The sequence below is a fragment of the Dipodomys merriami genome, unplaced genomic scaffold (genome assembly GCF_024711535.1).
Source record: "Dipodomys merriami isolate MVZ:Mamm:240054 unplaced genomic scaffold, mDipMer1.0.p SCAF_2, whole genome shotgun sequence".
NCBI lineage: Eukaryota > Metazoa > Chordata > Mammalia > Rodentia > Heteromyidae > Dipodomys > Dipodomys merriami.
In genome coordinates, this window is record NW_027203381.1 from 111,654,708 (window position 1) to 111,671,359 (window position 16,652).

Below are 16,652 nucleotides of genomic sequence, written 5' to 3' on the forward strand. Positions count from 1 at the left end.
CTAAGTCAACATTTCTGGTCCTATTTTCACTGAGGGACAATGCTGGACAGTGATTGTGTCTGTGTGTCATGGTAGGACTAGGCTTTCCCTCTGTCCAGGACCTAATGACTTCTGTTATCAATATCCATTTACCTGTCTTTTCTGGTCTTCTTGACTTTGACCTTCTTTCATAAGGATAATCATGCTTATCACTCATTGATCTTTGTGTCACAGATCCAACCAAGGAAATTTACATTCAGTGAAGACTATTGCTCTTTCAAAAAGATAATGACCTATTTTCTTTAGTGGCCTAGGTCTACTGGCTTTAGTAGGCCTTGTAGTAATAGAGATTATACATTCTTATTCTTTGAATATGAAATTCTTCCAAATCACCTGACCCTAGGTAATGGTCAAAACATAGGGGCACTAAAATATTGTGCAAAATTACCTTCTCTCTCTCTCTCTCTTTCTCTATGTATATATATATATACATATATATACTGACATACATATTATGTATGTATACATATATGCACTATATATCCATATATAATATGGATATATTATATAATAATATGTATATATTATGTCTATGAATTAGTAGCAAATTTCATGTTTGGACTTGAGTCTCATTTCAAGAGATCTCATTATATATATATATATATATATATATATATATATATATATATATATATATATATAAGGATTTTAAAACTACTTTCAATTCAAAACATTTTTGGCATCAAGCATTTCAAATAAGGGATGCTTAACTCGTGTATGGGTGTTTTATGCTCTGGGACAGTTCAGGAGAAGTACTATCAGAAACTGAGGGATTTGTCTGAGTCTTTAGGCAATACTACTAGCCATGTGAAAGGGACACTGGAAAAGTCAGACAAAAGATGTCATCCAGTTGCTATGTCATGTAACCTTGGACAAGAAAGTAAGCTCTCTGAACTTTGTTTCTCTAACTGTAAGTTCATTACAAAGCTACTGCAAAGATTAAATGAGATGATGTCTATAAAAGTATTATATATATGTTTACCTAAATGTTAATAATAAATTTCTTTAAGCTGGCTTTGTTGCAAAAGAATTTGAAATTGTCTGTGAGTTTTTTTTTGTAGATCTCAGAAACTGATGAAATTTAGGAGCTATGAGAAACAGGAGCAGCTTAGGATCATTAACACTTGGGCATAGTCAAATGGATAGATTGGATTCATTTTTGGTCCCTAAATACATCCATCAGTGCAGGAATATATTTCCTTCAATGGGGAAGATGTTTGGCTGGCTCAATAGAGTTTGAGCTTTGTAGAACTGTTCTTTATCTAGACCCTACCTTAGCAACTTTCTCATAGTGTGGCCTTGGATGAATTAATCAACCTCTCTGTGGCTTAATTTTTTTGCCAGCAAAATTGAGATAATAGAGTCTGTCTGATGATTAAATTATCACACCTTAGCTTGTCAACCTTCTTCCATCATCGTTTTTCTGTCTTTGCTTTTGTTTAGTGCCTAAGTTTATCAGTGGAAATTAATTTGACATGAAGGATATCTTTCTTAGAGGTATCAATGGTTTGAGAAAATATGAAAGACTATCAAACATTAACATGAATATGTAGAGTGGTTGATTTGAGAAGTAAAGAGATAGGTTTGGGAGTTTAAATTTTTTTAAGAGAGTATTATGATACTATATAAAGACAGAAGATATTGGAGGTAGGATAATAATCCTTTAATATTCTAGTGTCCTGGTGATGTCTATCCATCATCCAAAGGAGATATATTGAAGAGTTTTCTCTCTGACACTCATTAAACTCAGGATAGGAAACCTTTTCTTCTCTCCCTTTGCAAATTTCACTCCTACTATTTTTAAGCAAAGACTCTGACTTCTAAGAAACATAGCCCAAGCTTTCAAGCTGTGGCATATATCATAGCACAATACATTTGTTGATTGACACATTTGTTTATGTATTCTAAATCTATGATTTTAGTTGTGAGTGATTAACTTAGCTCCATAAGAGACTTTGGAATGATTCTACTTAAACTTTGATTTAGGAATAGGGAATGGACATCTAATTTTTAACTGAGTATCAAAAGGTGAACACGACTTTGTTTTAGGACACTTTTTAAAGTCATAGAAGATGGTCTTCTTAAACTGTTATTTTAATGAATGTCAATTGTGTGTGTTTATGGGAACTATTTTTATTTATTTAGTTAAATATCTTTGAGAAATTTATTCAGTCATTCCACAAATGCCAACAAACTGGCCATAATGAACTAGCCAGCTGTCTAATACTTTCCAGAAATGAGATGAAATGCATATTCTAATGTAACCCCAAATGTTCCTTTTTATAAATAGCAAGAAATCTCAGATCCAAACTCATAGTTATACACACACACACACACACACACACACACACACACACACACACACACACACACACACACACACACACACACACATGCACACCCCAAGATTAAAAGGACATGGTAAGATTTTTTTTTACATATTTCAGTGGTACTGGGGCATTAATTGAGGGCCTCATACATGCTAGGCAAACAAATGACTATTTGAGCCATGTCTCTAGTCCTTTGGTTTGCATTTTGTATTTGAGATTAGATTGCTAATTGAGATCGGGTTGGCTCTGAATTTCAGATTCTCCATGCCCAGCTCAAAGAAACTCTTTTAAAAATAGGTTTCATATTTGAAAATAGAAATGCTGAATGGTTTTGCAAATAGCATTCACTTCTAAAATAAAATTTGAAATTGTAGACAAATCTATGCCACAGCTTGACATCTAGCTTTTATTTCTCTTGCCATTCTCAGCAAAGCACAGAAGCTAAGAGATGTTTGCTGCTGCCATTTCAATCAACTAAGTCTCCAGGTCCCAGTAGGGCAAAATTTCTTCCATAAAATGAGAGAGAATATGTTTTATTCCCCCTACTATCTATAGAACAGAAGAGGTTTTCAATACAAGCGGAAGAGTATCAAAATGAAATAAAAGGTGAGGCTATTCCTGGAAAGTAAACAGAATACGTATGTAATCTGAAGAATCTCATTCTTGTTTTTAAAAATCTTCTAATCAGCAAACCTAAGTGTGTACATGGTGTGTGTGTGTGTGTGTGTGTGTGTGTGTGTGTGTGTGTGTGTGTGTGTGTGTGTGTGTGTGTGTGTGTGCGCGTGCAGACCCAGCTGCTTAGACTTTGGTATTTCTGTCTTGTTCTGCGACCTTGGAGGAGTGCCTTCAGGAAGCAGAACCTCAATTTTCAAACTGTGGAGTGAAAACAGGCAGCAGTAATTTACCAGTGAGAGGTGGTGGATAGTGGATCAATTATTTGTGGGGAGGACCACTCAAAGGCTAAATTGTCTGGCCTGCCTTCTTTCACTCTGTCTAAGCTGTTATGAGGCAGTAGTCATTTGTTATCTGGGACAACTGAAGGAACATTTGAAAATGAATGCCTAGAGGACATTTCACAAACTTAAAAAAAGTCACACCATCAAAGGGCAGCCAAAGGCTCACTTGTATCTACTTTTCAAACCTAGAGTGGGATTCACATAAACACGAAATCTAAAATTATCAGATGGAAATAACCCAGTGGGAAGAAGATGCACAAGGGCACATCTACTTCCTGTATCATGAGCCTTATTTTCATTTCTTAGTGAGGGGGTTGGTAAAGATCCCTCTCTTTGAAATAATTTCAGGAGATGTATTTTGTAGTTGGAAGAGGCCATGGCGCTAGTAAAAATGGTTAGAATTTAAATACGATATGGATTGGATCCTTTGAAGACGGTGTCTTCCTCGGGAAAGTACAATGTGTGTCAGTCTCATTGGGTCACATCTGCTACTCGGGTTACTGTGAATTTCAGGTGCACAGTCAACAGAGAATGGATGGCATCTGTAGTTCACCAGTAGGCAGGGGTAGTGAGGCCATGTCGTCGTCATGTGTTCTATATGTGGTGGTTGGTGCCAAGTGGAGGTCAACTTCCTTCCCTCTGGCTCATTTCCAGCTTAGCTTCCATTCTCTAGGATGCCTGGTTTGAATGAATTCAGTATTGCATAAAGTGCTTGATCCCAAGATGGATTAATGTAATAAACTGCTTTGGAGTGCCAGGTGAGGTCATCTGCTTACTTCAAAGGAAGAAACTAGTTCAACTTTTATGGATCTTGGATACTGTGCTTTATTGACAATTAAAATAAAACTGATAGAACTAATTTTTTGTTTTGTAGTAACTGGATTTGAACTCAAGGCTTCTGCTTAATATGAGTGCTCTCCCACTTAAGCCATGCCTTCATCCCCAAATCTGTGGTTTTTAAAACTTAGAAGGAGGAAATTTTTAGGTATATGTACTTGGTGCTGCTAAGAGAGTCTTTTGGTGGTTTGAGGAGCTATTTATTTGACTCAATTGGTAATGTGAAAGATGGGAGTGAAACTGACAAACTGTTGGACCTGAAGTAATTTCAAGGTCTACCTATCCATCAATCAACAGACTTGTTTAGCAAGTAGTTTGAGGGAGAGGGAGGGAGGGATAAATGAGGGAGGAAGGGAAGGAAGAGACAGAGAGAGGTGAGAGAGAGAGAGAGAGAGAGAGAGAGAGAGAGAGAGAGAGAGAGAGAGAGAGAGAGAGAGAGAGAGAGAGAGAGAGGAAGAAAGAGGAACAGAATAGTAGGAGGGAGAAGAAAGAATGAAAGACAATATGGTGTTTGCCTATCACTGGGATGTTTTCATGATCCAAATATTTTTAATGTTTACCATCTGTTTATATAAATCTATGCACAGTCATTGGCCATTTGGTACTATATACTATGAAATTGTAGGTGGTATAATTTACAAGATAATCTTATTTCCCTTCCAAAGTTTCTAAAGTTTTTGCCCTCTGCTAACAGTAGTTCTGAAACAAAGTGTAAGACAGTGAGTGCACTCTGACAAAAAATCTTTCACAGAATAGAAAGGGGAGTTTCTGAAAATGACTCCTTTTTTCCTTCTTTTTTCTATTGACATTGAAGGAAATATCCTGGTCTTCTAAAGACTTAGCTTATCTGACCAGTCTGATGGGCCAAATCCATTGTTGCTTGCATCTTTTTTTAGGGGAAATACTTCATGACTTGAGAAGGAATGGAAATGAGTAGATGTCTATTTCCATTACAGGCACCTGCTTGTAGGTCTTACAGAGACAGGTCCTGTTCAGAAAACACAAAAATCATCTTAGGGGACAACGTTAATCTGTCCTTACTTAATCTATCACAATTCATTGGTGATGTTGACAGAAATTCTATTCCTCCCTTTCCCTTGGTGTGGAATCTCGCCTCTACACTGCCATTGGAGAATTATTGGTCAAGCAAAACTGGAAAGATGCCGGTTTTCCATGGGTATTCCCTGCCCCACCCCAAGTTTCCTGCAATTGTTATCAGAGTACAAACCTTCTTCCACTCTTTATACAAGTGCTTAGACACTTCACCAGCGGCCTTGGTGTTCAGAGAGGAAAAAATAAAAACAGCACTTAATTAAACATGGAGCATGGAACTTGAAAGGTAAATATGGTGTGTGGCAGATTCTTCACCTAGTCTTTGGAATTTTGCATCATCATCAAACATAAAGCCTGACACAGTTTAAGAGATGAATTATAACTTGGCTGTCCTAGGAATTACTTGGTGCTAAGACTCCATTGTTACTTTTCCTTTTGCACAACAAAAATAACTTTTAAATATAGACACTTGTTCTGTTGCTTTAAAGACCATCATTATCTCTTATAAGAAGAAAAATTTTAATTTCTGCTGAAAGAATTTGTAACAAAATTAGTCAATCAACAAATCGACACACACATACACACACATACACATACACTACTATTGAAGAAAAGGCATGTATGATGGTTTGTTCTTTGCTTATGTGTTCCCAGGCACAAAAATTTAAGTGCAACTACAAAAAAGTGGGCTTTTAAAAAATAATATTTCTCCCTGCAGACCCTGAGAAAGGCTGACATGACAAGATTAAAGGTCTGTCCTTCTTTGGCTCCTGACACACATGTGTTGGTTTTTCCCATGGCTACCACGGCCCCATCAGCCTTCTTAGGAATTGAGCCCAAGTCACCTGAAGAAAGAAAAGTTATTGCGAACAATGAAGAAATAAGAAACAAATAGAAAACACTTTCATCTTATTCGATTTTGCCTTTGATGGAAAAATACCAACAGAGTGTGCGTAATAGTGCTGCATATAAATAGCTGGGAAAACATGGCAATAGCTCCATCTATTTCATTACCCATCTGAGCCAAAATGATGTTTCCGTGAAAGCTTTCCTTCTGCCTTCAGTGCTATACCTTCTAAGGAGAGCAGGGGAGAGTAGGATGAGCCTAGAGAAGCAGGTATTTTCTATAAACAAATTACAAATATTTAGGTGATAGTAAATATTCTTTCCTTTTATCATTAGCCCTACACAGCCTGTTGTGTAGGGTTGGTGATGTTTTGAGCTCCTTGAAGACAGCAGAGGAATAAATTAGAAAGAAGAGTCCATAGAGAAATTGGAAATCTGCATTTAGAATGTATAGCCTACAAGGCTGAAAATTTATGGAGTTTTCTTAATACCAGTAGAAACCTTCTACTGTGTTCAGCCTAATTAATTCTGTTTCAATCAGTGTGATTTGGGGGCACCAGGTAGTTGGGATCTGCCAAAAATAAATTCTCCCAGTTCACAAGAGCAGAAATACAAACCTTATTCATTAAAAAAAGTCAACCCAAGTTTTCAAATTCAGTAAACAATGGTTTCAAAGCTACTTATACATATAACATTTTGAGCACTATAATAATGGGGAAGTTGAATGATAAGGTTTTGGCTCTTCAGTGATTGAATTTTCTTCTTTAAGGTTCTGATGGAAACAATCTTCAAACCGTACATGCTAAATCCTCTATTCAGTAGTCATGAGTATTAGAATTGGAGTAATATCATGGCCTGAGAAGCCAAATTCTTTTCATTATTATTTAAGCATGTTTTACATTTGTGCTACTCCAGATAGCAAGCCAAACTTTTGAGTTGCAACTAAAATAATCCCAAAGTGAGAATCCCAATTAAAATTAAAATTTCAAGCATTTGCCCTGAAATTAAGGATGCAAAGTTAATTTACTCCAGTAAGCCTCTTGTATCCTATTTTATCCTGTCCCTCTGTCACCAGTATTGAAATAGAGTGCAGTTAAAATTAATTTCTGAGCAATTCTTGAGTGCCGTTCCATAGATGAACCTTGACAGCTCTTGACTTTCCAAGTCTAAACTCAATTACTCAATCTCTTTCAGAAATAGCTTTAATGATGCCCACCTGTTGGGTTATTAGAAACTAATGTATGTATGAATGCAAAATTAAACAATTATTGATTAAATATTAGCTAGCCCTACTATTAATAACACATCCATAATTTAAGACTCAGGCTCATCAACAGCTCTTTGCAGACTAGAGAAAGGTATCTAGAACCCTGGATGTGAATAAACATGTCAGGACAATCACTGCCTCATTCTCCAATTTACCTGTCACATGTAACTCTGATGCTTGAGCTTTGCACTTTATTTGTTAATTCATTATGAAGGAAGTTTACCTTTTCAGTTCCGTCCTCTTTGAGGCTAATAATGTCCAGGTCGAAATCCTTTCTCAAGCCATCGGTCTTATTGAAGGTGATACGTCCCGTCAAGCCATCCCACCGAGCCTGTGGACAGAAAGAATGTGTTGTCACTCTCTACCACTCACCATAATCCTAAACCCATGTAGCTCAAACCCATCACAGTAGTTATGTAATTATTCAGTTTCATCAGGCAGATGGTTGTGATGGTTAAGTGACTTGAAACCACAGCACATCACCAGCTTTATTAAAACTGATTTGTTCTGTCAGTCGTAACATCTGAACACCGGTCAGATCTGTGTGAGTGGCAGCTTACATAGTCAGGCAAGAATGGCTAGAAAACAGTTCTTCACCTAAGTAAACCAAGTCTGGAAAGTCATGATATTTTGTTTTCCAAGGTCAAGTCTCGAGACACTACCCACGGCAAATCCATTCCTGCTTTATTTTTCACTGCAAGAAAGATAAAGACCCATGTTGTATTCTTGAATTTTAGGGGTGTTTATGACTTAGGCCTACTAAGGTTGCTTAGGCCTTTGAGTTTCTTATGATGGCTATGGTACTTTTTCACAGTTGTTTTTGGTTTAAAAGCAATGTGTGCTCCCACACCTCAGAGCTGTGGTGTTCCTAAGGGCATGAAGGGAGACTGATTTTTCTCCCTTCTGCTTCAGGTGGCTTCTCGCTCTCTTTGTCTGTGGCCATACCTCTACCATCTCTGCCACTGGTCAAACTTCTTCTGCTTGTATGAAATGCTGTTTTCCCTTTTCTCAGGACCCTTGTAATGATGGTTTGAGCCCTTACATGTATAAAAATCCAAGATAATCTGGTCATCTCACAATCCTTCTTTTGATCAATATGCAGTCTTTTTCTTTGTCAGATAAAGTAATATATGCAAATTGCAGAGATTAGGGCACAGATAGCTTTTGAGGGTGCCACTCTTTGACTATTATGTATATTAACATCATCTAAAGGAAACAGAAACTCACAGTTATCCACCTTTTGTAGAATTCACATTTCACAACTCTGGTTGTATAAATTAAAAAACATAGTGGCTTAGAGGATCTTTCATTTCAATGTCCTGTTAATTTTTCACAACCATGGTTATCTGATTTTTCACTTGCAAATGGAAGCAAAGGTGGGTTAAATCTTTGTATATAGCTCCTCTGTTTTCTTCCTCCTGCCTTTGCCAAACTCATCAGACATGGGTGAAATGTGAAGAGCCTGAAGAATTAACTGTATTTGCAGTTGTTCACATTGCGAGCACCTTTCCAATCAAGTTACACTTCAGGCAAAAGGCAGGACAATGCAATGGAAAGAACATGAGTTTTCTATAGTACTGGGTCTGTCTAGAATAGATGTGTAACTTAGGACAAATTATTTAACCAGAACCCAGATTAGCTCAGATTCTAATGAACGTTTCAGGTAGAATTTTTGTGAAGATTAATTAAATAGTACCTATTTAAACAATATCATTATTTAGAGCTTTCTGAACACAACAGTGAACACATTTGAAAGTTGAACAGCTGTTATAGTTTATAGCCATCTCTTCCTTTCCATCTCCAGTCATAAACTCCAGAGCTTGGATTTTTATTATTCCATATCAGAACTTACATAGCTGCTCTTTATTCCGTCTCTACTGTATTTCATTATACAAATCACTATCAAGTTAATTGTCCCCAAATATAATTTTCATATTCTTCTCTGCACTTCCAGCATATAAAGTATCTAATTGATTCATGACACCTGCAAATTAGGCTAAACTTTGACTTCCCATTGGATATTGTGATAATGAATTTTATGTGTACTTTCTTGGGCCACAGGATGCTCAGGTATCTAGTTAAACCTTTTTGGATGTGTCCATCAGCTTGTTTATAGAGGAGAATGGTATCAGAATTGGCAGACTTGGTAGAGCCTTTGTCTATCCCAATCTAAGGGGTCACCACCCAGCCCACTGAGAACCGAGAAAGAACAAAACAGCGGGGGAAATATGTTTTGCTTGTCTGTTGGAGTTCAGCAATTGGTCTCCTCCTATGATTGTGCTCCTGGTTCTCAGACTTTGAGAGCTGAGCTGAAACTGGGGCTCTATAGTTTTCAGAGGGTCCATCTTGGGATTTCTCAGTCTCTATGGTTATGGAACTAATTTCTCATGATGGATCTTTTATTTAAACTTTTTTTTTTATTGTCAAGGTGATGTACAGAGGGGTTACAGTTACCTAAGTAAGGTAATAAGTACCTTTCTTGTCAAACTTGTTTCTCCTTACCTCATTTTTCTCCTCCTTTCCCAAGTTGTACAGATCATGTCCAACATACTGTCTTGTAAATATCGCTGTTGCATTGGTTCCGCCCTTGTCCTTTGTCTCACCATTGTGTTGTTCCCCTTCCCTTTCCTAATTCAAATACATGTCTATACAATACCAGGGTACCAAAATCAAATACAGTGACAACAAAGGATATACCATAGGAGGAAGAACACACAAAAAAACAACAACAGAGAAAAACCTCTAGTGTCCATGTCTTAGAGCTCATTTTGCTTAGCTTCATCTTTTTGTTTTGTTTGGTTTGGTTTGGTCAGTCGTGGGGCTTGAACTCTGGGCTTGGGCGCTGTCTCTGTACTCTTCAGCTCAAGGTGAGCACTCTACCGCTTGAGCCACAGTGCCACTTCTGGTCTTCTAGTGGTTTATTGGAGATAAGAGTCTCATGGACTTTCCTGCCCGGGTTGGCTCTGAACTGCGATCCTCAGATCTCAGCCTCCTGAGTAGCTAGGATTACAGGCATGAGCCACCAGTGCCCGGTTGCTTAGCTCTTGAGCTATTCTGCTCATCTGCTAAGATTATCCTAGACATATACTAATTATTGTGAATAAGGGAAACCATGGGACTGGCTTACTTGTTGGGCCTGGCTTACTTCACTTAATATGATTTTTTTCCAAGTCTTTCCATTTCCTTACAAATGAGGCAGTGTCATTCTTTCAGATGGAAGCATAGAATGTATATTACATTTCCTTGATCCATTCATGATGGATCTATCTATATTTATAAATCCTCTCATCTTTTTCTCTGAAAGCTCCCAAATAATACAGCGGTCTTTCAAAATTTTGCCTAACTGACCTCTTCAGAATTTTCTGTCCTCTATCTCTCACACAGTTCCAACTGGAACAGGCTTAGTGTCTCCAACTTCTGTGCACTTATCCTGCCTAACATTTATCCTTTAGGATTGCATTCTTGTGCTATTTGCATTCACAGTCACAATTCTCCCCCTTCTAAGCAAGGCATTCACAGCCTGTGCCACTCTAGCCAGCATTGTTTTGTGATCTCGCTTTTATAGTTTCGTATTTTTATTACTCTCTTTTATGTCTCTCAGTCTGGAATTCCTTATTTCTCTTCATGGGAAAACCCAATTGTCTTACTAAATTATATTCTCTCTAGTATGCAACAGGATGACTTTGCCCTTAGGCACTTTAAATATATTCTTCCTCTAATTTGTTTCAAAACAGAGTTTTACTAAGTAGCAAGGTTTATTTAATTCATTTATTCTCACTCTCAATCTCTCTTTCTCCCTTCCTCTGCCACCCATTCAATTTATAACCCCATCTAAAAATGGTGAAAATCTCCTGTGTTTTTGGTTGGTACTGGGGTTTGAACTCAGGGATTTGTGTTTGTACAGTCAGCATTTTTACCACTTGAGCCACATTCCCAACCCCCTTTCCTCTAACTTATTTTCAGATAAGATCTAATTAACTTGACTGGGCTGGCTTTGAACTACAATCCTCCTATATCCTCCCCCTAACTATCTGGGACTATAGACATGAATCACCATGCCCAGGCTGAAAATACACTTGATTGGAAATCAAGAAACTGAAATAAGTCTTTACGTCATTGTCAAGTTGTTTGAACTTGATTGACTAATTTTGTTGTCATTTAAGCCACAGAGGAATGTTATATTAAGTAGAAATTTTGAATGAAATGGGAATTCTATGAATATCAAGGAAAGACCATAGAAGGATTTGCTGTCGTTGGTAATTTATAGTGAGCTGGGTATGATAAAGCATAAAACGCAATTGCTGTCCAAGGTTTCTGTCCAAAACATATTACCATCTGCTTGGGGAAGGAAGGCTTTGCTTCATTTATTTCTTTCACTATTAATTCATTTGGAAAATGTTTATGTTTTAAGCATCTTCCCCATGTCAAGACCTCGGCTGGAAATACACCATCTAGTGGAGGTCATGAGGATGAGAATAAGGATTTGCTCAGGCTATTAAAAAAACATTCTGGAGGAAAAAGCATGCATCTCAACCACATGAAAGAGTCAACAAAAGATTTCTGGAGATAAGCATGCCTGAGCTGTCCAAGGAGAAGTTTGTCAAACCAAGACTCAGAGCCTTGGTAATAGCGTGTAATGAAGAATAATTGATGTAACTTTTAGGGGGTTGATAAAGCGGAGTAAGGACTGATGGGAAATGAGCCTGGGAGGAAGGCAGGCACCTGTGCATTAGTGTTAATGACTCATTCTAGTTTGCTTGGCTACTGCAGACATCTGGGAATCACTGGAGGTTTTTTTCTTTTTTAATTCTGTAGGTCGTGGGGCTTGAACTCTGGGCCTGGGCGCTGTCCCTCAGCTCTTTAACTCAAGGTGAGTACTCTGTCACTTGAACCACAGCGCTGCTTCCAGTTTTCTGAGTGGTTTATTGGAAATAAGAGTCTCATGGACTTTTCTGCCCCAGCTGGCTTTGAACTGTGATCCTCAAATCTCAGCCTCCTGAGTAGCCAGGATTACAGGCGTGAGCCACTGATGCTGGGCCTGACTGGAGGGTTTTTAAGTATTACTATGCCATGCTTTCATGAGAATCACAGGGAGATTGCACTCATAGAATGAGTTAAGTTAGAAGCAAAGGCTTGGACAGCAGGGAGTTCTTATCAAATGACATTTATGGAGTCCAATTCATATTCCCAATAATGAACAGAGAAACAGTGCTGTTCTTCCTCTCCCTGACCCATTAACTTGTGCTCCATTAAATATGAAATGGACATCCTTTCATTAAATATGAATGGAAATAATTCCATTCATGGAGCAGAACTTCATAGGGAGACATGGACAGAGATCCACAGGGAGACATCCAAATACATGGGAAGAACCAGCACAATTGACCAATATATTTTCTGTATACCAGTCAGATAGAATAGAGAGCTGTGCATTTTACCAGTTGATAATGTTAGAAATTAAATGACTGTCAGGAAATAGGATTTGACAGGAGATAAAATGCCAACTTTCTAATGTGAGCTGTCTCGATGGCAGACTGCATCGGAGTTGCTCAAGTGCTGCAGCATATAAAGAGAATTTCTTCAGATCCTAGAATGCAGTCCCCTTTGTTTACTGATTAAAGTAGTCCGCAACACAGACACTAGCATTAACTTTAAAAATGAGATGGTACTTTGACTGTGTATTAGTTACTTCCGTTGTCATCCTGGCTGAAATATAATAAAAAGGATGCCACAGGGCAAAAATAATCAAACTCTCTGGGTATAGCTAAGTTTCTTTAGGCACCATAATGTCCTTTTTCCTCTCCAGCACATCCCAATCTTACTTCATATATTCTAGTCACCACTTGCTTCTTATTAGGCCAAAGGCTGGTTTGTGGAAATGAGAGCTACAAAACCAGCTGCTGTGTCAGAGTTATCACAAGCGTCTGAAATCTGAGAGCAATTTGTGTAAGGCTTTGGTTCAGTGGACCTGTCTTCTGTGTGAGGGCTTTGGATTAAGTCAGCTCTCAGGTCCCTTCTTACTTGTGAACACTGTGCAGTGCTCACCCTCCTCCTGATCTATGTGCAGGCAAGTAGTTACCTTCATTAAGTTCTACAAGCATTTCCAAAAGCTTTTTTATAAAGGCAACTTTTCTTTAATAGAGGTCATGCTGTGAATCCATTCTGTACTTCGTCCAGAATTTATGTGGCTCTCTAAAAATGTACAGTGCGGCTAGCATTTATCTCTTGACGTAACATATAGCTCATAGCAGGGTCTTAAATCCCAGCTCCCAAATCCAATTTCATTTTCATACAGTGTATCTTTTGTGTCCCTTTGTTTGGATTCGGTTGCACTGGTTTTATTCTTGAACTTGCGTTCCAATCACTGGCGCAGAGTAATTCCCACTTCTTGCTTTCTTCCCTGCACATCCAAGTGGTAAAAAAGTTTTCTTTTCATGCTCCAACAATGCTTCTTCCCATGCCTCGGATATCTACAAAGACTCCCTGCTCGCCTCTTTACAGAGCTATGTCTTTTGACCTTCAAAGTTAAGTTTTCCTGCTAGAGCAATTACCCACATCCCCTACCTCCCATCCCCTAGGCAAGTAGTATTTACACATATGTTCTTTGTTTTCTGAGAACTACTTTTTGATACGTGTTTATTAATCATCATCTGAACTATTGATTAGGGTGAACATCCAATGAGTAATTTTGGTATGACAAATAAGGTTCATAAGGAATTATTTTCTAGAACAAAGACGAAACATATACAATTTAGGTAATGACATATAATTATATTATGCATAATTACAATTTTTCTTCCCTTATGTACAAGCACTTGCAGAGGGAACAATTATAGTATACTTAACAGAAAACACTACTTAAACAATTGTCCCTATTTTAGGAAATAGCTTTAATATCTACCCAGATAGACTTCTTGGTAATTACTGTTTAATAGTGACTAAATCAATTGGTGTGGTTTTGTGAGTCCTTTTCTCCCAAGTATTACACTAATGTAAACCTAGAATTTTATTTTCTTTCTTTTAAAATGACAATTGGCCTGGGAATACTTTATTGGCTCTTACCATGAAAACATGGAAGTCTGTCAATTTCCTTCTGTTATCTGCTTGGATAGACAGACTTCCATCCCCATCTTCCATGCTCCCCTTCATGTTTGTCTATAGACCTTGATGTAAGTTACAGGATGGAAATGGAGGAGAACTTTAATACCCCAGATCTATCTTAGTCAGGACCAATTTAAATTGATTAAGCAACACATGTTCAAATGTGGAACAAAGGTAAAAGAAACTGTCTAGACAATCTGGTCTTTATTCTTTACAGGATTCCAGACTTACAGATGAGAAGGAAGGTCATTTCCTGGCAGGTCAAGACATGTTGAGATGTTGACTATTTCAACAGCTAAACTAACTAAAGTATCTAACACTATAGGAAGACTATCCCGATGCACTTCTTACATTTAGTTCATTGCACTTACATGGTAGCAAATCACATTCTTCCCCTTACAATGTCCCCTGTCAATTGGAATGTAGCAAAACCACCCTCCAAAAACTATGCAGAAGTGGTCAAGAATGTTAAGATGGAGAGATCACCATGGAATAGCTTAATCAGACCCAGATAACCACAAAAGTCCTTATAAGTGAGGCCTCGTATGAGTTAGACCAACAAAGTAATATGGAGACAGAAACAGAGGACAGTGAGAACGACTGAACAATGCTACTTTGCTGGCTTTGAAGACAGAGGAGAGAATCTGTGTGTCAAGGATCACAGAATACCTCTCAGTGCTGAGAAAAGCAAAGGATATGATTTTCCTTACAGACTCTAGAAGGGCTCTTCCCTGCCAAGATCTTGACTTTGACTCTATGAGACTAGATGTGTTCCGACCTCCAGCAATGTAAAAGAATAAAATCTGTGTTGGGTTAAACCATGAAGTTTGTGGTAAGTTGTTTAAGCAGCAATAGGAAGTTAATACAAGTTGGAACAAAGAGCTGATAATAGTAGTAGTAGTAGTAGTAATAAAACAATTTTAGAAAAAAGGATTTTGGAAATACACCAGCAATTCTTTTTGAAATTTCTATGTAGGGTTAATTTTCTGGCTTTAGTAGTTTTAGTTGCTCTTTTACTTAAAACAACAACTCTAAATTCATTCTCCATACCCAGAGGCTTTAGAGTAAATTCATATCTGCTACTGTCTCCAATGAATAAATCAAGCCCACCTACAACGATACCAGACTTCTCATAATATAAATAACTTTCATAGATTATTTGTGATGTAAGCAACTGTTGAGAAAACTACCTAAAACTTAGAAATAAAACAAAAGGATAACAGTATGTTCTTTCAAAGTCAAATGGGACTTTGTACAGAATGATTTAAGTCCCTAGAGTTTATAATATATTTTTTTTTATTATTTAGGGTCAAGGCTTTGAAACTACATGGTAATTTACAACATTTTGTCCAACCGAGATACAAGTAATTCATTTCTGGAACAAAGACATGACCTCAAAGGTTAGGATTTCGTTGCCTCTTAGACCAATGATTTCTCATCCAGCATATTGATTTCAGTTGGCCACTTTTGGTTAGAGGGGCTAGTGTCACTGTTCCTCTAACATTTTGAACCAGTTTTATTGTTCAGATAGTTCCATCAGTAAGGAATTTATTTGTTTGTGGTACATCCTTACTCTACCTTTGTATAGAGTGATATTGATATCTTTATAAACCAATATCTTTGATATCTTTATAACCAATGGAAAATTATCCATTGGTTAATGTAACCAAATGCATACATTCTCTCATTTCATTCTTATAGCGGCCAGCTGAGATAAGTAGTTATCTCCAGTTAACAGAGGAAGAAAAAAAATCCTCCAGTAAAAGTAATTCACCAGAAGGATCCAGAACAAGATCTGCTGTGTTCTTTCTCCTTCTCCACACTGAATTTCCATAGTCAAAGCCAAGAGAAAGAAGCAAAGCTCATTTCCCTATGTATATCTTAATTATAGACTATACATAAATCATGAAGGAGAACATCTCAAATAAGTGTAAAAAGAAATAACTGAAAAGTTTTGTAGCCTCATTCCAGCTCGGACACTCTGCTAGCCCAATGGTATATTTGATGCCTCAGTTGTCCAAATTGGTCATAGATCTGTTGGGCTCACCGGAAATATTAGCTTCCACTCATTCTGGTTTCTAGTAGCCTAATTTTTTCTTTTTTTTTTCTTTCTTTGTTTTGTCTTATACAAAAAAGCCTGTCCTGAAATTAGTGACAGGAAACTCCTGGGAGCTGTCATCTTGAGTAGAAAAGAATACTTTTATGAAGACTCCTGAATTAGAA

The 16,652-nt window shown here is 37.5% G+C and overlaps 1 protein-coding gene across 8 annotated transcripts in view; it reads right to left on the bottom strand.

Moving 5' to 3' along the window:
• The window catches only part of Grik1 (glutamate ionotropic receptor kainate type subunit 1), a 338,127-nt gene that overhangs the window by 48,862 nt on the left and 272,613 nt on the right, over positions 1–16,652 (bottom strand). For 5 of the 8 annotated variants that reach the window (XM_070030546.1, XM_070030542.1, XM_070030539.1 and 2 more), the window contains exons 8-9: positions 7,552–7,659; positions 5,391–5,435 (exon numbers count right to left, since the gene is read on the bottom strand). In XM_070030546.1, the coding sequence (XP_069886647.1) occupies positions 5,391–5,435; positions 7,552–7,659 (153 nt within the window). The remainder of the gene's footprint in view (positions 1–5,390; positions 5,436–7,551; positions 7,660–16,652) is intronic. The other 3 variants (XM_070030540.1, XM_070030544.1, XM_070030545.1) reach the window with 1 other exon arrangement.